At 40.0% G+C, this 22,726-nt stretch overlaps 1 protein-coding gene across 2 annotated transcripts; it reads right to left on the reverse strand.

Moving 5' to 3' along the window:
• Nucleotides 1-82: 82 nt before the first annotated feature.
• Nucleotides 83-20,523, reverse strand: PPIL4 (peptidylprolyl isomerase like 4). Of its 2 annotated transcripts, none has more exons than XM_080389644.1 (13): nt 20,176-20,523; nt 19,182-19,249; nt 19,030-19,094; nt 17,116-17,233; nt 15,059-15,201; nt 14,622-14,718; nt 13,086-13,202; nt 11,138-11,262; nt 8,778-8,844; nt 7,822-7,933; nt 6,263-6,359; nt 5,465-5,603; nt 83-507 (listed from the first exon to the last, which is right to left on the reverse strand). In XM_080389644.1, exons 1-13 carry the CDS (start codon nt 20,243-20,245, stop codon nt 286-288), a joined length of 1,440 nt encoding a protein of 479 aa, XP_080245770.1. In that variant the 5' UTR covers nt 20,246-20,523; the 3' UTR covers nt 83-285. The 2 variants fall into 2 exon arrangements, with proteins under 2 accessions (XP_080245770.1, XP_080245769.1); XM_080389643.1 differs by lacking the exon at nt 20,176-20,523 and adding an exon at nt 19,636-20,019.
• Nucleotides 20,524-22,726: the final 2,203 nt, after the last annotated feature.

Consider the following 22,726-nt stretch of genomic DNA (forward strand, 5'->3'; position numbering starts at 1 on the left):
AATGAAGGGCAATTCACTTGTTAGTGCATGCTTATGCCTCCAAAAATCTTTAGACAACATTCCTTATTGCAGACTCAAACCATTTCACTAACGTGAAATACTTTATTGAAATCACCTTTTTGGAATCAAGGCTTACTCCAGCAGTCATACACTGGGCACTCACAGAATTATAAGGCCAAGCTGCCAACAGAAGGCAACTGCTTTTATCCAGTCACTGTACATCCATTTGAGAGAATGAATGAAGAAAAATATATTTTAGTTCCCCTTCTCTCTTTTCCTTGCCCTTCATCTGTACTTGGACCTTTCTTTGTCTTTCGATTTCTTAGGACTTCTGCTTCTGTCTGCTTTTTTATCCCAGTCTCTTATTCGGTAGTCTTCTTTGTATTTGTCTTTTTGTTTGCTGTAAGTGTAGTCTCTCTCTTGAGATCGGCTGCGACTCCGATGCCTGTCTTTCTTCTCACTCTTCATCTTCTCTCTACAGCGTTCTTCATATTTCCGATCAGAATCCTGTTAAAGGAATTGGACAGATAAACAGTTACAGACAAAAGGGTAAAACATACAAAGGCATGAAGAAAACTAGAAAAGTCAGGTATGGTTGGTTCCTTGGCTAAAGCTGGTATACCTGAAATGGATTCACATCCATGATGATTTGAAAAAGGTAACACATTAAAAAAACCCCACTCTAACTATATGAAGAAGGTAAATCTACAGCTTATGTCAGCATTTATGGAAAAAAGCATGGCTGTCAGGCATGCTGCTACTTGCATTTCCTAAGGAGCTTTAGCAAAAACTGGTTATATCAGGGATTTGACGCAGATGGATACTACCAAACTCCTCATGAGCATCACACAAACTTCTAAGCTAGATTTGGATTTTGACTTCTTATCTAAGCAATGCAAGGATTTCATCATAGATTTTGGTTCAAGCTCCATAAGCATTCCCGCGCTATGAAGATGCAGAACACCTTTTAAGACCTGTCTGTAACAATCCTCAATGGCCTAAATCCTAGGCTTCAGAAAAATGAATGACACCATTATAGAGACCAACTACACACACGCAAACTAATTCACTTCCTTGAAGCTACAAGTCCAGAAGAAAAGGCAGCATTGGAGAATCCCATCCTTTTAAATGTAGTCGAACAATAACACAAGGTGCATGAGTTGAAAAGAACATAATGAGGTCATGAAAAATCAGTTGTATTTTGCAGGCTGATGGGTATGACCCATCCAGAACACACATGACAATACACTCATACACAGACACCATAAGCTCCAAGGGGTACAAGTCTATAAAATTATAAATGGCCTTTTAAAAAGGAGAGACCAACAGTATGTACACCAAGTGGTAATGGTGTTCGAGCACACACACACAAAACTCCTTGAAGACAAATGCATGCTCAGGCAGCCAAAAATGAGGAAATTTTTAATTTCCCTGGCTTTCTGCAATGCATCACCGAGAATGCTGAGTGGCTCAGCACACAGAACAGATTTGCTCTGCACAGAAATGAGGTTTATGTAACAAACGAGGAACTGCTGCCGGCAGAACACCTGCTTTATTTGTTGCACAAGGCAGACCGTATGAAATCATTGAAAAAGTGTATTAGTCAATGAAGAAAAGATGGCTTAATTACTCAGATAGCGAAATGTCACACTAGAAGATTATGGCACAGCACATACTAAAATGACTGTGTGGAGACACCAATACCCATACAGACCACAGCACAGAGCATTTTAAAAAGTAAAAAGATAGAGATCACTTAGAAAGTTGCCATTTCATTTCAAAGAACACTAAAGATTTTAATACACAACACTGAATTTTGACACATGAACTAACATTTTCAAGCACTGGTAACAACTAGTTTGTTCTTATTATTCAACTAAGATATACGTGGAAACAAAATGCAAGTGGGAGCTTCAGAATCCTGCAGAAAGACACATAGAAAACTTGTTATTAAGAAGGTGGTAGGCACTTTTTTTCCTGAAGGTACAATCACCTCAAAGTTTAGTATCATTGATGCTCTAGTTTAATAACAACACTGTTAAACACAGATCACAATGAACCATGAAAAACATCTGCATTAAATTATACAGTATTTCTTACTTCATTTCAGGTATGATTTTCCTTTTTCTCAATATGTACTTGTGACAGTAGCATTCACAATTGTACGGCTAAAACCTATGCTGCACGTACAAACAAGCAAACTTCATTTATTTAAAAGCATAGTGCAAAAAAACTCTACTCCAAGCAGAGCTTTTATCCAGACAGGCAGTGATCAGGATGGTTCCCAGAGCAAACAGCACCTTCAGAATTAAATAGATAATGCTGAACACTAGGGTTACAACAAGGAAGATAACCCCTGTGGATCAACACATACATCAGTAATCACAGATCTGATCTTCATCTACACAATCAAAACCAGCACTTGCAGGTAAATCAGCTAGAAATACCACGACCACAAAAGCAGAATAAATATGCCATCTCTACACACATTAAGCACATTAAAGGTTAAAAGGAGCAAACAAACAGAGGCAGCCTTTTTAGGAGGAAGATTTTGATCAAACTTGTCCCTGACTATAAAGACAACAGTGTCCAGTAAGCAGTAAGAGCAAGAAATTAAAACCAGAAAAAATCAGTTATCTCTGCCAAAACCATGCACTACAGAAACATGAAAATCAGAAAGCCCCTGCGTCTCACAAAAATCTATTTGATAGGCTACACTCCCCCACAAATCCAGTTATCTTGGGGAAAAAAAGAAAAAGAAAAAAGAAAATCCAAGGAACCAAAAAACATAGAGGAACTGGAAAGGGAACAAAGTCACGATATGGATCTCAAGCAGAAGCATGACCCGCATTCAAAAAAACTACGAAATCCTATACACAAACCCACATGGTAGTCCAGCCTCCTGCTCCAGACCCACATCCTCTTACCTACTAAACGCAAGCCACAACACCCCATCTCTTCTGCCCTCTGGAATCAAGTCAAACAGCACAAGATTCAAAAATACATTCTTGAAACATCAACACAGAGGCTGAAGATTCAGGAAATGGGTGTCAAACTAAGAAAAGGATGAGTCAAAATATACTGAAGAAAAAACAAAACAGCAAGAGAACAGAAAAATGACTCAACATCATGGAAACTATTCAGAAAATAAAACCCCTTCAAAGTCATAGCTGGAGCTGGTAGCATAGCACAAACTGCAAACAGTTGCCAAAACCTCCCGTGTTGTCTGTTACTTAAAATCTCTGCCACACTAGGGGCTCAGGATGGAAGCCTATGTATGAAGCTGTACGGCTGTTGTGGTCTTTGGCCAATTAATTGTGGAACGTCTCCTGTTGTTCTGTTTTGAAGTTCTTACTTTGAATATATTCTCATTTTTCCAAAATAAGGTTAAGGGAAAATACTTTATTTACCTATGCTAAAAATGCTACCGTTCATCAAAAAAACTTCTATATTGATATGTGTCGTGCTGGCCTCAGTATTCAATCTGGACATACTCTGCCTCAAGGACATGCTTCCTTCCCCTGTCCTTGTATGAGCTCCCCAGATTATGCCCAAATTGTAAATTTTTAAAAAATAGATTAAAAAAATATTACGTTTTGTATATGCTAAACAGGATTTATTATCTAAGCTGCCTGTAGATTTCATCTAGAAAGGGCCATGCCCCAAGACACTTACTGTATCTCTAAATGAGATCAAGTACGTACTGCTTGATATGTGTACATACTACACAGTACACGCTAACAAGAATATTCAAGTGCAGACAGAAAAAATTCTTACCAGAAATTTATTTTCACAGCTCCGAGGGGGAACTACATTACTTGCCACCAGAGAACAGAAGTAAGCCTCCACCTGTGATTTTGGGTATAAGAAGGCTGAACTATTTATACCAAAATTGTAAAAGGTGAGCAACAGAGAGGAAAGCAGTGGGAAAGAACATACCAGAATACAGCAGAAGTAGACTACAAGAACAAACCACAGCAGAAGCATGTGACTAAATCACAAGAAAATACACAGAGATACAGAAGAGATCACAGTCAAGCACTAGAAAATACTCATTTCCAGAACCTCGAAATAGAATCAGGAACTTCTCTGTCCTCATGTTTTTGTGCTATGAAAACCACCCCTAACGTGTCTCACAGTCCCCTTGTAACAATTATACCAACAGAGGTTAACAGCCTATTGTTGTCAAGTACTTGCTGTACCACCTACAGGGGTGGAGACATCTAATTTAAAGTGTTCTCTGCTGATAACACATGACCAGCCAGTTCCACACGTTTAATCTCTCAACCGCCAAGAACAAAGACAACGTCCAGAAATATCTGTTTCAAGAATGTTAAAACGAGAACGTTACCCAGCCAAAAAGTCATGAGGATGTCTGAACCAACATCAGTTCACACCTCTAGTATGTATATGCTCCCATCCAGATTTTAATTATCTGAACAGTCACTCTCCTCCACCCAAGGGATCCCGACTGAACTAGTATACAAACAGTGACAAAAAGACTTGTACCACAAATAAGCAATAGGGTCTCACTGGTGGCACTGAAAAAAATTAATTGCCAACGTTCGTGAGAAAAGTTCTTTTTAGCACCAAAGCAAGAAGCAATGCAATGGAACAACAGAATCCCGTATGCTCTCTGTAAGTAGAACTTAAAGCAGTACTCAAAACTCATGCCAGGACAATGGCTTTATTTACTGTGGCTGGAACCTTATCACCTTCTGCAAAGTTGCTAGAAGACAGCTTTGCTCTCGTTCATAAAGCTGCACTGTTGAATATTGGGGTTCGCCACTCTACCATTGCAGACATTGTTTCCATGAAACATCAGCATCTTGACTATCCCAAGTCCACAGAACTGTAGGAATGCTGACGCAAAAGACTGCAGTGGAACTAATAAATGACAGAACCACTGTCTTCCGATGATCTCCTCTACTGCCTCAGTCTTAGAGCACTGTATGCTGGCACAATACAGATGCCAGCAAACCTGCATACAGATTCTACACAAATGCTTCCAAAACAGTTAAGGAAAAATAAAAATAAGACAATGCAAAGAGATTGTGTTTCTGATTCCATACTGGGAAGAACCAACACACACTGGTCTGGCAAGAAAATGAGAAATAGTTTGCATTCATGAACTATGATTAACTCCTAGTTTATGACTAGGAATATGTGAGCAACAGGTTCAAAGTGCTGAAGATCTCCTACTTTATGAGAGGCTTCATTGCCTCTTCAGGATGTTTTGGCAAAAAGCCATTCAGACATGCCAAGCTTCAAAAGCCCAGGAAGATTTGGAAAGCCTCTTTCATAATCAGCTACTAATATCAGCCTTCTGTATGTTTACGACTGCTGTATTTTATGGGACTTTGCACGTCATGTCCTCAGTTCAATATCAGACTTCTTTTTCCTGGCTTCTCTTATTAGGAGAACAATAAACAGCTATAAAGTTAATGCATGAAGAGGTAAGTACCTTAGATTTTTTGGTCCTCTTGTCATCCTCTTCATCTTCAGAGTGGTGGTGCTTTTTCTTCTTTTGTTTTTTAGCCAAGTGTGACTGACTTGTTTGAGACTCTTCTATATCCTCATCCAGCACAAGGTCATACTTAGCACTGGTGGTGCTGGTTAAGGACAGATCTGTTATTCAGCATCAATAAATAGCAGAACATAAAAGCTCATGAAGCAAACAAATACCTGTTTATCAGACCAAGGTTTACCAAGACTTACCACATATTTCAGTCAGAACAGGATTGTACACACTGAAAAAAATCAGCTGTACTAAAACAACTAAATTCTGTCCTGTCAAACAGTACAGTCAGGTCTCGATTCTCCTTTCTTTTCTACCTGTGGATAGCTGAACAATCTACGGTCTCTTTTTCTCTCATGCTCACCACAAGCAAAGTATAATCTCAAGGCACGATGAAGTCACTACTATGGTCTTATTTTGGATGCACCAGTTCCCCTCTTAAAATACTTAAAACTCTGTTATGCCATAGATCATTCCAGACATAGATCATTCCATATATCATGTAGACTGGAAACATTATTTACCTGCACACAACACTGAAGTGAAACAGCACATTCTGATTTGACTAAATTCATCAAAGTCATCAAATGAAAAACTCAAAATGCTTAATTCCATCTCAAACATGAAATGGTTACATGAAGCAGCAGCAAAATCCATTTGGCAAGCTTTAAGACGTAGTCTTTTCCAGGCTGTTTTCATAAACTGTATTTAGTTCAAAAAATACCTTTGACAAGAAAAGGATACTCCTGCTTTGGTTTTACCTTCTCTTTCAGAGTAAGTTTTGAAGGTCTGTCACGTTCCTTTTCATACTCTCTGAAATCATCCTTGGTATACCGCCCACCTGTCCACAGAAAAATATATTCAATTCACTCCAACTAAAAAACCAACCAAGACCCATACCAATCATTAAGTTCTCCTTATGAATTTAAGGGCTCTTCATAACCACACAGAGATGCACAGCAGGATCCAGTTCCAGAAATAACACTGACATCTGGGTAACAGGGTAGGAGAGCGCAAGACAAGTTGTGATTTTCTGTCCTCCTCTTGTTTACAGATCCCATTAAACAACATACGGCTCTTTCCTCACTCATGTCCAGTGGCGACAACACACGAACAGGATCACAAAGCAGGATTCAGCAAGTGGTTTAGTCCCACTCTGATTAGAGGTCATTTGTCACACTACTTAAAATTCTGTTACCGGGAAAGCCTAGAGACAGTTCTCATTATTAAATTACTTTTTGCTCTGGGCTACACAAAGGGAAACCTCTGAGACTGCAACAGCTTAACAATTAAAATGGAAAACTATTTAAAAAAAAATTATAATGTCTTGATTTAAAGAGGGGGCATGACAGATTTCATTTTCCACCCATTCACATTAAAGTAAAACCGCACAGATTAACCAACTATCTCACAGCAACATGCTGCCACCTCTCGGTCACACTTAACATTGCACTATATAGTTGGCTTTCCGGTATTTGGGACAACTTACACCTAAATTACCCAGATAAAGATAAGTTTTCCATGTAGCCAGTCAGTACAGGATGCACCGCAGAGCATGGTATAGATGACAAAGTCATCTCAGCTCTGTGCACGACAAGTTCTAGTACCTCAGTGCCCGAACCTGGAGAAATGGTACACAAAAAGCGGCAGGCAGCCCTCAGCGGTGGGTGAAGGCACACAAGATCATCCACCGCCACGCACAGTCACCTATCCAGGTCCAGTGTTTTGCTCACACCCCTAACAAACAAACAATCTCTCTATCCACCTCTCCCACCATCTTTTCCCTCCTACAACATCCTCAAGCATCCAAAATTGGGTTTTTATAAGATACAGCCCACTTATGCAATATGCTTGACCTACAAGAGGTGAATAATGGAAATCCCTGGCCTAAATACTGACTTTTTCTTGCACACACCCAACTGTCATACAGTGAATAAAGAAACTAGAAAGTAGCAATGTACTGCCATATTCTTTTGTTAATAAGTAATATCAAAACCCATCACTTTTAAAGCTCAAGAGGAACAAATTATTTAGTGGCAAAAACACATTTGATAAGAAGGTAATCCACGGTAATGTAATGTGTCATGTTAATATGCAGCCAACCTTTGTACCCTTTTTCTTATGGAAAAAGTGAAGAGGAGAGCTAGGAGCTGAGTTGCTCCATTTATTACGGTGCCTGGAAAAATTATATCCCTGAAGGTAAGATGATTTAAACATATTACAATTGTTTCTCTTTATATAACACAGTTTAGAAGTCATGGCTTATTAAGTTACAAGGGTCAAAGAACTGTAGGTGTACCTACCTTTTCCCTTCCACTTAATCTTTGCAACAGACTGGCTAAAATCCACGTGTATCCGCCTGTCATCTATCAGCACATTGTCCATTTTGAAGTAGGCTTTCTCACAGTCCTCCTCCTGATATTAAAGTTTCCAGAAAATTTTGAGTCATCATTAATTTATAGGAATATTCACACAAATTCAACTGCTTAATGGCGTACTTTTTTTTTCCTAAAATTGCCTGAAGCACAGAAGCATTGTCCCATTTCATAAGAAATAGTTATGTTTTGCCTGAATGTCAGCATTTCAAATTCCAGTTCTTCAATTCATTTCACTATTTTAAAAATTTGCCAATCCAGCTACATTTGACATGTGTAATACACTCAGAAAAACAAGGAAAAAAAGGACAACTAATAAAAGCTCCATTTTAAGTACATAAGTAGGCTGAAGTGGAATACTTTTCCAGTGTTTTCCAGTTTCCCTCACAGATTAGAGATATTAGCAGATACAAACAAGAAGCCATGCACCGTCAAGAGAACTTTTACTACTAATCTCAACAGTAAAAGCAGCATGTTGATAAAGCAAGCATCATTTACAAGCCAAACACAGGACACTACTGTACACACCAACCTACCTTCTTTCATACAACCGCCTTTATGAGCTTGCCTCCTTTCTCTCCTAATATTCCCTTCTTTAACTCTTCAAAGTCCTAATGTGTTCTAGGGCAAAAAAAAGGGACCTGCTCCCCTCCCACTGGTTTCAAGACAACCTAACAAGAACATATTTGTATTGCTTGGCTGAACAGAGGCAGACTTCGATGTTTGCTTCATTTAGGACCTAGCAACTTCTATAACTAAGTCAGTAAGAGAAAATACTAGCTACCCCACACTTGGAAGATTTCAGTGGTTTTCCTTAATGGAAGTATACCCCAAAAAGAACTTTTATAAGCAGAATCTACATACAGTATACCTAACAGACATACCTTTTCAAACTCAATGAAAGCATAACAAAGAGATTCACCGGTCTTCCAGTCTCTGATCACTTCACAGCTGAAAAATTGATATGAAATTAAAATGTCAATGCTGTTGGAGCAAAAAACATAGGATAGGCAAGCACTGCCTAAAAGGGAGAGTAACAATTAAACACAAACCAAAAGCCAAAAAAACCTTGAAGGTGTATATACAACTTGATTCTGAGACCCCTACTGATGTGGGGGTGTCTGCACAGAAAAATATGCATGTGACATTAATGGAGTAATTAATAACACAAATCACAAGTGGTTAACAAGAAATGTAGAACTAGGGATGAATTTCTGATCAATAAAACAAAATCTGTTTTCCACCATTACTGTTTGTTATTATTTTTTTGCATCTCACTAATGCAAGACAAGAAATTTCACATTCATTTTAGGGGAAGTTTAAACAGACATCACGTGACAAACTTTCTCTTCTTAACAAGCATCTCTTTAGCAGCCACCTTCTTATCAGGCAGTTCACTGGGCAAAAATACGAAGCCAGAAGTATTGAATCAGTAGACACAAAATGCGAACAATACAGGATTACATCAGTATTGCCAAACTCTTGTATACGACACGAGAATTCTGACTACAGGATGTTGAAGGAGGTCAGACAAGCAACAGGGGCAGGAAATTTGGCATTAAGGCGAGACTTTAGGTGAGACCTCCCCATGTGTACTGAGAAAGTGACAAATCAGGATTAGGATACACAATCCAAAAGATGATCAAGATTAAAAAAAAAAAAAAAAGAAGAAGAAAAAAAGAAAAAGAAAAAAAAGACAAGGCTATTCAGACAAGCTATAGGAATTCTTTGCAGCAGCCACCAGCGAGGAAGAAGGTAGGACAGTTTTGTGCCAGAACCCTCCTTTGTGGATTATTCAGAAAATCCATCTGAAAGCAGGAGGACTGCAGAAGAGGTACTGAACAAACCAACAGAGGGGAAAAAAAGTCTCTAAGAAATCCCTAGGATATCCAGAAATCTTGCTGGAGTTGTAAGCATGGCAAACACTACCAATTTCACTCACACACACACAGTCTAGTGAAGGATCTGGGATACTGCAGGCCTGTATGCTGATACTGCACAAACGTAGAAACAATACAGAGCAGTTAGAGCGCATCTGAATGAACAGGATCTGCTCAGGACCATCTGAATAAACCTAAGTGAAGTTCTCTGAAAGAGTCAATACGCTTGTGTGATGATGATCTATTTGACGCAGTCTTTTGAAATCCCTCTGGAAACTCAATAAACTCCAGCACCAAAGGCTTTTGGAAAATCAACCAGCCATGGAATAAGAAACACCTTTGCATTGGTAAATATATGAAAAACCAGGTAAGAGCAGTTGTTTCTCACTGAGAAAGTAAAAAGGTCACCAGTGGAGTCTGCTGATGATAGTAAATTGTTAAAGGTGGCAAAAATAGACTGAAAACATTGCAGAAAGTTCTTATGAGACCAACTGAACAAGATTGCAAATTCAACATAGATAAATGCAGTGAGATAAGCTGATAAGCTGGGGGGGGGGGTGCTGCCAGAAATCCCAACTGTGCACTGTGAAAAAAAAAAAAAAAAAAAGAAAAAAAAGCTTTAGCATTAACTAGAAAAGGAGTTGAGAGCAAAGCAGAGAATACCACTGTGCTTCTGTAAATCCGAAATCTCTTTAAAATCTCTTTAATACTGTGTGCAGTTCTGGTCCTCTCATCTTGAGATGAAAACAAAAGAACAGGAAAAGGCAGGGAAAGGTTGACAAAATGGAAACAAGGTAAAGAAAATTCCTCTGCAATGCATGAGTACGTAGGCTAGTACTCTTAGCAAGAAAAAAAAGATTACTTTGGGGAAAGCAGGGCTCACTGCCCATCATATCTTTTAATACCAGTACTAGGAAGAAACAAACTACTAGGAGCCAAGTTCAGAACTGAAAAAGGCCGCAGGCATGAGGAACAGCTTAACGAGGAGTATATCAGATGCCAGAAATGTTTGTCACTTTATCCCAAACCATACATATTCCCATGGAAAAGAAAAACCCTGAGACTGTATCTAGCTCATGCAGCACCCAAGTCAAAAACTGAAGAAAGGAGGGAGAGGATGAGAGGACAGGAGAGTATCATGTTTTCCTTTTTCCTACACTTCCCTAGGCCTTCACTTGAATACTCACCTAGGTAGATCTGACTTTGTATCACCATTGCTGTGGTCTCTATCCAAATACATGCAGGCACAGAATGAATTTCCAGAGACACCAGAATACTACTGAACAGCCAAACCTAAATAGACTGGTGGGAATCAAGTTCAGTCTTAACAAAGAAGGTTTTCCTATTAGTTTTATAATAATTACCTTTTAATGGGACCAAATCGTGAAAATATTATCTCTAGATCTTCATCTGTCGTCACAGGATTCAATTTACAAACAAACAGCACATTTTCTGGTGGCTTGACCTCTGCATCTGGTAAATCTCCCACCTGTGGCATACAGGAAAATACTTTCATCACTTCTGCCTAAAGGTCTCTACATTTTTTTGCCACAAGTACACTGGCAACACATCTTTCGGATGATATTAGACATATTCCTATCACAAAATCAAAAATTAATTATTTTTCCTACCCAACATCACAAAGAAAGCGTTTTCCATAGCATCTAAAAATGATAATCTATTTGCAATTCCACCACACTTGCACAGAGACAGTGTGTCGGTGGCTCACTGTGTCCCTCTGGCTCACTGGTGGGCTTTGCCCACTCTGTGACTCCCTCCTTTCCTGCTTCACAGGCAAGGAGATGAGTCAAACACTTTTCTCGGAAGGCCTTAAATCAACGCTTAGTGGTGACATTTCACGAAAGTGACAAATGCTTTCTACTTTGTTTTCCCTGTTCACAACATAACAAATACACAGCTGTGAAAGATGGAAGTATACTTCTACAGCCACTCCGATAGAAAAATAAAAATGGACTGGATCCACTCCTTAATCTCTGTCTGTACATAAACTCACCTTTCCTTGAAATCTGGCAACAGCTAGGATACGCTTAAATTTAAGATAGCTTGATAGTAAATTAAGTTAGAGGAAAATACAAATATACACACCAATCTCCTGTTGAATTGTAGCAATTCTTTTTAAAACCTGAACAAATAGCTGGTCATATTTAAACAATGTATCTCCATCTTTTACTTAATAAGCTAATAAAAAGGTAATGCATATTAGTTTGATAGCAGAAAGAAGCAAAATAACATACGTAAGAAGCCAATTCCACAAAAGAACTCAAAAGGAGTTTAAGCACATAAACGCTCCCCAAGAAGTTTACTGTTTCAACAAAAGAACAGTGGTACTATCAGTTGTCATTTTTCAAATCAGTGAAACTAGCAGTAAACTTAGTTTTTCACCTCTTCAGCTTGTATAAAATAGCTTCCTATTGCATATTACATGGCAATACTCACTGAAAATTACTGCATTGGCTAACATATCCCACTTGCCTTTTTTAGCTAACATTGTTATCTGGAAAACAGGTCATCTGCCCTACTGCTGCTGCAGCAAAACAAGAGTCCACACCTACAGATCTTCTGCAACACTATGGCCACATCTGGACTGACGTTGGTATTAGTCTCTGTTGCAAACTATTCACCATTAAGTTGAATTTGGTAGTCGTAAGGAAGTGTGATGGATTCACCTATCCTTCAACATTATATGTGATTGTTTTCTTAAAAAACAAAAAAAAAAAGAAAAAAAGACTTCAAAGCCTATTCACAATTTTTGTTATTATATGGATTTACAACTGCCAGCAGTTACCAAACATTATATTTAAGAAGGAAGAACATAAAGTTAACAATGTTAAATTCAACTAACCCCTCAGAAGGAAGACTGCTACTACATATACAAATAATGCAACCTCAGTGCCACTATACAGACTGGGAAGAGATTTAGCTCAAATTAGCTCAGCTCTTTCCCACACATGCTAAACCTTTTCCACGATTATAAATATTCAGCAGCATATTATGTATGTTATGATTTTTAATTGGATGCATTTCCAGCAAGATTTTATAAAGCCTCCACTGGTCCACTTTTAATTCTGACTCTGAAAATTAAGTATCAGAAGTTTTTATCAGAAAACCACCTCCGGTTCTCATGCTCGTTCCTTTTCATTGTACCACAGACATTTAATAGCAGATTCTGAACCATGACATCATCATCAGATAAGCAATTTCAAGATAAACAGTAAACATTCTCCTAGACTTAATATAACATGCACACACGGAGGAATAACATCTATCAGGTAAATACAGAGAGATGTTCACCATTTCCAAAAGAATGGCACGAGTTTTTGCTTCTTTTTCTGCCTGCACTTCTTCTATTTCATCTGCAGATCGTCCTTTCAAGTCATCAATTTCTTCATCTGCTCCTATTCTGCCACTCTGGAAAATGAAGGAAAGCTATTTATTACCAAGCCATATCCAAAAACTCTTTCTCACTTCCCAACAAATATTACTTGGATGACCTACCCCCTCATCCCCCAAGACATGAAAAATGCTTAAGCACTGTATCTCTGCAGAACTGGGCTTTTGTTCTGTTCTTCCCGCTTAAGATTAAAAAAAAAAAAAGAAAGAAGATGTTATCCTCATGTTTCAGGCACTGTGAACTTTCAGGCCCAATTTTAATGATATTCGGTTATATATTCTGAATTATTTTATACTCCCATCTCATACTCAACATCTCACCACAAGTGTCAGCTCCTAGATAGCTCCTACCAGAAATGTAGATAAGGAACACTGCAGGTACATGCGGTGTCTATTAAGACTAAAATATTAAATACAGTATATCACAACAAGAATTTTATTTTTACACATCTACATCTAGGCAGCATTTGAGGTTTAATTTTTTCTCCTTGTCAGCACCTCTAGAATGCTGCCCTTCTTACGGACATTTCTACATAAAAAGGTGTTATCTTCAGACAGGCTGTGGGAGAAGAAAACTAAGGATAAGTTCTCAGATCTTTTAACAATTGCCAGTGAGCTACTGAACTCCTTACACCCAAAGGTAGGTCAGAGATTAACCACAGTGCAGATGTACTATGAAAGCCTAATTCTAACCTTGTAACTGTATCTATTAAGCTTAAAAATAAACAATATTCTCTCCAGTCAATTGCAAACAACTATTACCACACAAGGAGATAATCTCACATAGCAACTTCCATAACTGCATGCTATGAGTAAATTATGAATATATACATTAAATTTTTAGCAAATTCCTTCTGTTTGAACAAATACATCACAACGGTATGTCTGCTTGCAGATATAACGCAAAGAATGACCAAGATTACTTTCAGTGAAACACAGACTATTTCACATTTAAAAGGAAAACAGCAGTAAGCACTTTAATATTAATAAAGGTTAGCTTTATTTTGTCTTCTACCAGAGCATACAAAAAAACAGGAATGCCAAAGGTGAATATTTTGAATGTTCTGCTTATCTACATTGTAATTAGAAATCTAAAATGTGGCTTTCCAACCTAATTCCACCATAGCCACAGGGGAAAGCACCCAAGTCACCCTTTTATCCTTTTCTTGAAGGATTAAGCAGCCATATTTGATTAAATACAGCAAAAGCTGCAAATAACAGACAAGCATTTGACGTACCAGAACTCAAGCTGTCGTAGTAGAACATCTCTTACCCTCTTACACTACAAAAATGTGTATTTCTTTTAGGATATAGATCTGATGAAGTCTTACAGATGGAATTCTTATTATGACCAAGACTATGCTGGCCACCAATAGGGATAAATTAATCTAATTATTTCTTCCAACTTTTCTCCAAGAAGCTATCATAAATACTCACATCTAGCTGTTCCTTAGTAGGTTCTGGTGAGCGATCAGGAACAGACAAGCCAGGTGGATCTTCAAATGGATCATCCAAAATTACTGTATGATTTATCCTTAAGGAAAACAAAATCAAGACCAGCATCAGTCACACGCAAACAAAACTCTCTTTACCCAAGTAACAGAAAACCATTCCAGATGATTCTCAGTTATATCCCAAACAGCCAAGCATACTGTATGCTTGTAAACACCAGTCCTGGTGCTTTTGTAAAGGCAACATAGTTGCTCATTTTTCTCTCACAGTTGTTTATTTTAGTACCTGCTTATTTTACCAATAATACTGGAATAAAAGAGTATTTAAAATATCATGTGCAGGTCACCTGACATTGCTGTATGAATCTAGTTTCAAAGTGAAAAAAAAGATGCCTCAAAAAGGGAAATTAAAAGCAGCCACACCTGATATCTTGATATGGGATAAAATCCTTATCTACAAAGGTTTCATTAATTGTCTTCAATACATCCATGCCTTCTGTCACTTCTCCAAATACTGTATGCACACCATCAAGGTAATCCAGGTTTTCCCCTGTAGTAATGAGAAACTGCAAAAGAAGATACAAAACCAGCAGCAGTAAATAGAAAAATCCAGGGCTTGAGTTTTACCTTAGCAAAGGTAAAACTCTCACTTAAATCAGGGAGGGGGGAACCATAAACAACTCTTCCTGACTTTTGCAGAAAATTAGTCATCTTCCATCAGCTCTGACACCACGGTGAGCCAACCTACAGGCCACAGCCACTGCCCAAGAAAGAGGGGCTCTCTCACACAAGTCCCCCTCTGTACAAGCTTGCAGCTCCGGCTCACTGGACCCTTCTGTGAATTGGTTTGACTCAGTAATCTGGCAGAAAACCAGCTGCCAGAGGAAAAGCAAATAGTTATCTGCCAGGTAGGTTTGCTGAGCAAGATGAGCAAAAGTTGTGACAGGCATCACAGCTGATGAGAGGACAGAAAGAGCAAGGCTACCCCTCTGGGAAGCAGTAAGTCATGAACTGAGCTCAAATCACCTGTTCATCACATCGCATTCAGCAGATGCATTTTCACAATTTTGGCAAAAACTCCCACAGTTCTACCTTCACCTAATTCTATCCTGACTTTTTTTCCTTCCTTCCCTTGTACCACAAACCCTTTTCTCACAAAAAACGAGGATCAGTAACATTGAGAGGAGAACTAGAACACAGTAGCGTTGACTCAGACCAGCTTGAACGGGCATTAAAATGTATCCTAACACAAATACCAACTGAACACTGGGTAACAAATTAGAGATGGTGGACACTTGGTAACGAACAAAGGAGGAAGAAGTAGGTATGCACAAATTAAACAGAACCATTGCATCCACACTTTACAATTTGACTGTTAACCTCTCCCACCTCTTTCCCTGCAACACAGTTAAGACTGGTAGTATTTGGTATAGGTTATACTAAGCTACCTTATATTTGTAAGCCAACTGCACACAATTCCTTACTGGAATTTTTCTTTCCCAAGTAAGAAGCTGCAATAATGTTCCTGGGAACTGCATTCATTCCCATATGTCTGTGTATACGCTAGCAGGCTGGATTCTTAAATATAAATACAAGTGTCACCTCTTTTTCCTAAACCCACCCACCCAAACAATTTTACACATACAATGCAGGGGAACAGCAGGATTAACTACATGTATTACAAGTACTAGCTGGAATAAAACCGTATTCTTTTAATTGCTCTTTGATTATTAAAAAATACCTTTTTTTTTCATTTAAACATATGGATGTTACAAATGAGGCATTTTAATATATAAAAGTGACAATGCATCTAAAATAATAATTCACAAATAATATCATTCTCTGAGATTAAAGCTTAAATATACCCACAGCAAAAACTATGTGCACATGAACAGGGAACATCAAAGAACAACAACACTTTCAAAAATTGTTTTGTACTAGCACTGGGATAAAACCATAAACTTACATTGCATTATTAATGCACACTTTTATGTAACCATACAGTGGAAACTGGTATGATTTCACCTTCCAAATTAACATGAAGTTATAAGCAGAAAGTTTCAAGATTCTTTCAAAACCCCAGTTCCTTACTTTTCACTTCCATTTAACTACAGGATTTTTTCCTGCACATTCTATATACTAGGAAAAACATATCAAGGTATTAACAGAAATGAATAAACAAAGGAAAAAAATAGAGAACTGAATGCTAACAAATAAAATTTATAAAATTAATCTAGGACAGGATTTGAATCTGAGCATTTTTGTCTCTTTCTTGTCTGCAATCAAATACCCACTGGCACCTGGGACACTGTGCAAAAATAATTAACCTATCTATGGCTGTCTCCTTACATGCTTTTTGACCATATTACAATATGATGCTAATAAGATGACAGTCATTGTTTGTCTCCTTTGTAAATTCAAGGAATTTTCACTTTAGTTATTTAGACATGTACCCAGGCTTTCCAACACTGTATGCTAACCTGCGATCCATGCTGATCATTGCCATTATTCACCATTGACACAGTTCCCTTCTTCTTGTGCTTGATTCTCGGTGCTTTTTCTGCCTCAAAAAATCTAGCTTGATCACCATACAGTTGACTGAAAATATATGTGACAAGTATGTTACAACACAAAGCAATTTCTAAAAAGTGAGATAAACAAATACTATAAAACAGCAAATAAAACATCTTAACATTTTTTACATTGGCATTCAAATAAAAACAGAATTTACATTGCATCCATGCACATTTTTATGGACCTGCACACTTTCATAATTCACTATATATTACAGGGAACAACAGATTTTTCTCTGAGGCATTTCACAGAGGTGTTGGGCGGAGGGGGGAGCATGGAGGGAGGTGCATTTGAATGTTTTTAAATGCAGTATACAACATTTTCCAAAGCATGAAGGTAATACAAATTTTGATAAGTAGGTTCCATAAAATAATTTAATCCACACTATAAAAATATAAAAAATTATGTCAAAAAGTTGTCTTCCAAGATAAACAGAAAGCCACTAAATCTACGTGTAAACTTAGTTCATCATACAGACAAGACTGCACACAGTAATTTGAGATACACAGGATATGGCAAACTGTTACATTCTTTTTAATTTTTTAAGTCTAACCCTGATATCACTCATTTTGTCTCACTTCATAACTGACAGAAGCATGGTCAATACCTAATATATTTGCCTAAAGGAGTGTTTTGTGAGTGAACTCATTTTGCTAAGCAGGTGAATTTCTTCCTCTATGAAGAAAGGATTCAAATTAAACTTTGCTTACATCAGATTCCTGGGTAGCAATAACAGAAATGCCAATTTCATGGACTTCAGCAGTAATGAATAAATAGAAATGACAAACTGCCATTTTCCACGCTAGCAGCAGAATAGAATCTGCCACTCACTCATCACACTTCCCTATCTGCCACACCTATGAGCCTCAGAAGACCAATCCTTATAAGAGGACAGAGTATCAAAATAAACTTGATCTACCCATGTGCAGAGACAGCTCAGGTCTGGCAATTACCTACCCAGGCTTGCATTTGCTTAGCACAATTATAGTGATTCCAGGATCACCAGAGTGTTGATCCATGGATCCATGTGCTCAAGGTCTTGTGTTTAAGAGGCTCTGACAGACCAGACTTAGAAAAGTTGACACTGGTCTAGCAACACTGCTCTGTTCAAACTGAGCTATTTACCTCTCTATACAGTATTCCCCAGCACTCCAGGTTTAGCTCTGCTCTGCAATGCTCATTCTGCTTTTAATAACTATTTCAAAGGAATCATACAGAACATAGGCACTTTGCTAACTTCCATCCTAGCTGTTTGAGTGATCTCTTCAACTTTTATGTGTATGACCACTGAAAAAATCTTAAATGAGGAATAAAAGTGATCTCCTTATGCACGTTCAACATGACTGAAGTGAACTCCAGTAAATCTTTAGAGCAACAGGATTACTTTCTTACACACAGAGGAAATCAAGTACAGCCTCCACATTCCCCTCCCACTCAATTGAATACATTTTTTTACAAAAACAAAAGTAATAGCAAACTGCTAATGATTTTGCCTTCTACAGAGCACTCAGGATACATCTCTCACAAAACCAAACCTACGGTTATTTGCTCACTTTTAAATAAAGAGAAATCTACGTACAATTTGCTAGTTGTAACTTTCCTTCTAAGGTCAGAGATAGAATGTGGTCCTGAAAAAAAATCTGAATGGCCAAAGGCAGCATAGGAATTAAAAAGGTATTTAGGTATGACAACTTACACATCAACATTTTTACTCCCCCCTCAGTAATTCTGCCCCAAGAGAGCTGAAGACAAGCTAACTGGAACCCCTATTCCCCTATACAACTTCTCTATTGATTAAATAATGCAAAAGTTTTACTTACCAAAATATGGATTCCCCTCCACGGCCAGTCCCCATGGGGTCACCAGTTTGTATAATAAAATCCCTCTGTCACAAAGCAGAAAATGTAAGATACTGCTCCCATGCTTGTGAACTCAAACCAACAAAAAAACCCAGGGAACTAAGAATACTCACCTGTACATTATAAATAAGACAATAGTTGTAGTACTTGACTTTGCAGAGCTTCAGAAAATTCAGACAAGCTGTAAGAAATTATACCGACATTTACTAAAGAAAACCCCAGACATAGTAAGTATAGACAGAACAGATACCCAGTTCAACGTGTAGAAAAGTATTTTTAGAGTAGACTGTGTTAAGACTTATCAGCGTACCATCCATAAACGCTGTGAAAAATGCTCTGCGGTAACATTTCCTCCCTTCTTAAAGCCCACCTCTAGCAATCCCAAAATCCTTAAATAAGCTAGTTACACAGAAATGCAATTTTTTTTTCTTCCCAGTTTCTTTCCAGACACCTAAGAAGGATCACTGCTGCCTTTAGATTCAGAATACATTACATTTGCTCATTTTTAAAATAAATTGTTAAACATTTATAACAAAAGCATAATTAAAAAAAAAAAATCCAAGCTACCCAACAGCAATTGATGTTTGTAAGTATTCCAAGCACACGTGCACAAGCTGTTACGTGCACAAGCTGTTACGTGCACAAGCGGGGACCCGAGATGGCCACAGAAAACTTGGCACCCGTTTGGCCCCGGCATCCCAATCCCCGGCACCCGTTTGGCTCTTCACACCCAGCACCGAGGCCCGACGGGCCATACAGGCCCTGGCCGGCGGGCAGAAGGGCCCTGATGACGGACACCGCCCGCCCGCGGCCCGCTCCCCCGGGGCCGCAGAGCCCCCGCACCGGGCCCGGTTCGCCAGCGGGGAGGCGCGGCCCCTGCGCGCTCCTCGAACGGCGGAGCCCCTCGGCGGGCCCTGCCGCAGGGCCGGGCCGGGCCGTTACAAACCGGCACTTCCCGGCCCATCCGGCGCCACGGGCGGCTGCAAGCGCCACCTGCAGCCGGCCACCCCCCGCGCCGCCCAGCCCGGCCGCTGCTTTACCGGGAGCTTCCGTTTGCCCGCCCCTGCCCGCCACCCCCTCCGCTGCCCCGGCCCGCCGCGCTCCTACCGCGGGGCCGCTCCTCCGTGTACAGGTCGATCACCAGATCGCCCAGCGTGGTCTCCAGCAGCACGGCCATGGCCGCCGCCCGCCTCCGCACGGCGCCGCCGCGGGGCCGCCCTCTGCCGGCGCGGAGGAGGAGCTGGCGCCGAGGCAGCGCGGCCCCGGCGGGCAGCGGGCGGGGGGGGAGTCGGTGGGCGGCCCGGGGGCCCTGCCAGCGCCCCGGCGGCGCAGGGAGGGCCCCTGCAGCCGCCTCGCCTCCCCGGGGCCCCCCACGGGCGCGTCGGCCTCGCAGCGGGACGAAGCCGGGGCCGGGCTGGCCGCCTGCGTGCTGCGGGCTTCCCCGGCCTGAGGGAGGGTGGGCGGCCGGCGGCGCGCCCGCCTCCCCCGTTCTCGCTAGCCCGGCGGCTGCGCCCTCCCGCCGCTACCCCCCAGCGGGGCCAGGGCGGGGGGCAGCGGGGGAGGCTACCGGGGAGCCCCCGCGAAGGGGATGGGGGAGAACGGGGAGAGCCCGCAGGAGCAGCAGCTCCGGCAAAGTACGGGGTCGTGAGGCTGATGCTGCAGCTCTTTGTGCTCGCTGATGGCGGGTAGGGGGGGACGTGCTTGTTCTACCTGGTCAAAGAAAACCCGTTTTACCTCACAGTTACTCAGCAGAGGGTTATAAGGCGATTTAACGCTTCCGCTGTTTGCCCTGAGTACACGGTCACAGCACAACCTGCAGTGCTGTGGGTGGCCCTAGCACCACCGCACAGGCCAGCAGGTCTCACCCGCACATCTCCCGGGTGATGCCACGGCATGCATCCGACCTAAAGGGTTGGTACAGCCCAACCGACCTAAAGGCTGTTGCCCCCAAAACAGGCTGGGAGCATAAGAGGGCTTTCCCTTTTGGCTCAAATGCATACCCCTAACTTAGGCCAGGCTTTTATCACTCTTTTTAGACACAAAATGAATTGTATCAAAATTCCCTTATTCTTTATACTGGCTTTTGCTTTCTAATAACCCATGCCTATAATGAAGGTTCAAAGAAAAAATGGCTTTTCATGATCATTTTAAGAAGTCAGAAACATTGCTTCCAATTTAAATGTAAAACCACTGAAATACAGCACTCTTGGCGTACTCAGCAGTAGTTAATCTTTACTTTAAAATTACTTTAAAATGTTACATATTTTATCAGTTACTAATGTCAGGACATGTTCACCAGTAGAGTAGAAGGGCCCGGGAGGCATGCATTTGAGCCAAAAGGGAAAGCCCTCTTAAGCTCCCAGCCTGTCCCAGCACTGAGTAGTTATTGAATCACCCAAGGACAGGTCACTTGTGAAACTGATCACAAGTTATTGCAAAGAATTTTACCATTTAAATTAATTAAATAAAACTGTTACAGAATCTGTCCTGCTGTGAGACTAATGAAAACGTTGAAATGTGGGGACTACAGAAGTATGTTGAAAGCATTTTGTACATACTTTTTGCAGCTCTAGTTAAGTTCCAGGAGAATAAAAAGGAAAGAAGAGGACTGAAGAAAAGGGGGTGCAAAAGATTAGGAGAAAAAGGAAAGAACAGTGGAAACAAAACCAGAAGGAAAGCATTACTTGATAGGCAGTTTACCAGGAAACTTGCAAAAGGAGACAAGTCAACAAGGAACAGGCATTCATCTCCTGTTCCATTTCAATGAGATGATGAATTCCTCAAGGTCAGCTGAAAACTCAACCTGAACTTTGCTGAATCTATAAATTCTACAGGTCAGTGATCCTTGCTTCCCTGTATTTTTATATACTCTTATACCATTAATTATTATGCCTTTGGTACATTTTGTGAACATTTTAGTCACGAATCTAATACACAAGACAACACAGTATTGCAGCTTGCTTTTGCTTATCAAGGATTCACCGGTCCTGTCGGGAAGCAAGCCCCACTCTCATTTATGCAGAGTGCAACTCATAGTTAGGAATTTAAGTAATTTACACTTCCTCCCACCAGCACATGCAAATGACTGCAACTGCCAACAAGAGGTGCATTCTTGTAGCTGCCATCATATCCCCAAAGACTCTTACCCTTTACGAGATTCAGCAAAACATCTCATTGGGGAGCTGGCTGACCACGTAGTCTCCTGCCATGTGAGACTTGCACAGTGTAGTTTCTTACAAGACCCTTCACAGACTTCTTTCAGTTTACAAAACTTAAAAAAAAAAAATTAAAATGTTAAGGACAGGTCTAAAAGAAACTAGGTAAACTAGGTGATGGTAAAGAGAGGTGGTGGAAACGAAGATGTCAGAGTTGTTATTGCTTCTTTCATTACTGATTTGTGTGATTACAGAGAAGGCAGTTAATCAGCTTTATTTTTTCTAATCTCTAAAATAGTACTAACTACTGGTAATAAAGGTGTTTAGGGATGAAATATTTGAGGTTTTCACGTAATGTGTACAAAATACACTTCACAATGCGTAGCTCTCTTAGGCCTCCTTTTCCAACACCTTGTATCTTGTGCTAGATGTTTGTATCAGTGTCTCATGAATGCAGTCTGCATGTAGAATACAAAGTTTCTGTGGGTTTTCTGATTTACGCT

This window comes from Falco punctatus (assembly GCF_963210335.1).
Source record: "Falco punctatus genome assembly, chromosome: 5".
NCBI classification, from domain to species: Eukaryota; Metazoa; Chordata; class Aves; order Falconiformes; family Falconidae; genus Falco; species Falco punctatus.

Bases quoted from the DNA above. Each gene is read 5' to 3' on its own strand.
- PPIL4 (XM_080389643.1), bottom strand. From the start codon at position 19,765: ATGCCGGGGCCAAACGGGTGCCAAGTTTTCTGTGGCCATCTCGGGTCC. The intron at 6,360-7,821 runs GTAGGTACACCT...TTCTGTGGACAG, and splicing joins GATTAAGTGGAAGGGAAAAG to GTGGGCGGTATACCAAGGAT. The intron at 508-5,464 runs GTACTTACCTCT...TTCCTTTAACAG, and splicing joins AGAGGACCAAAAAATCTAAG to GATTCTGATCGGAAATATGA.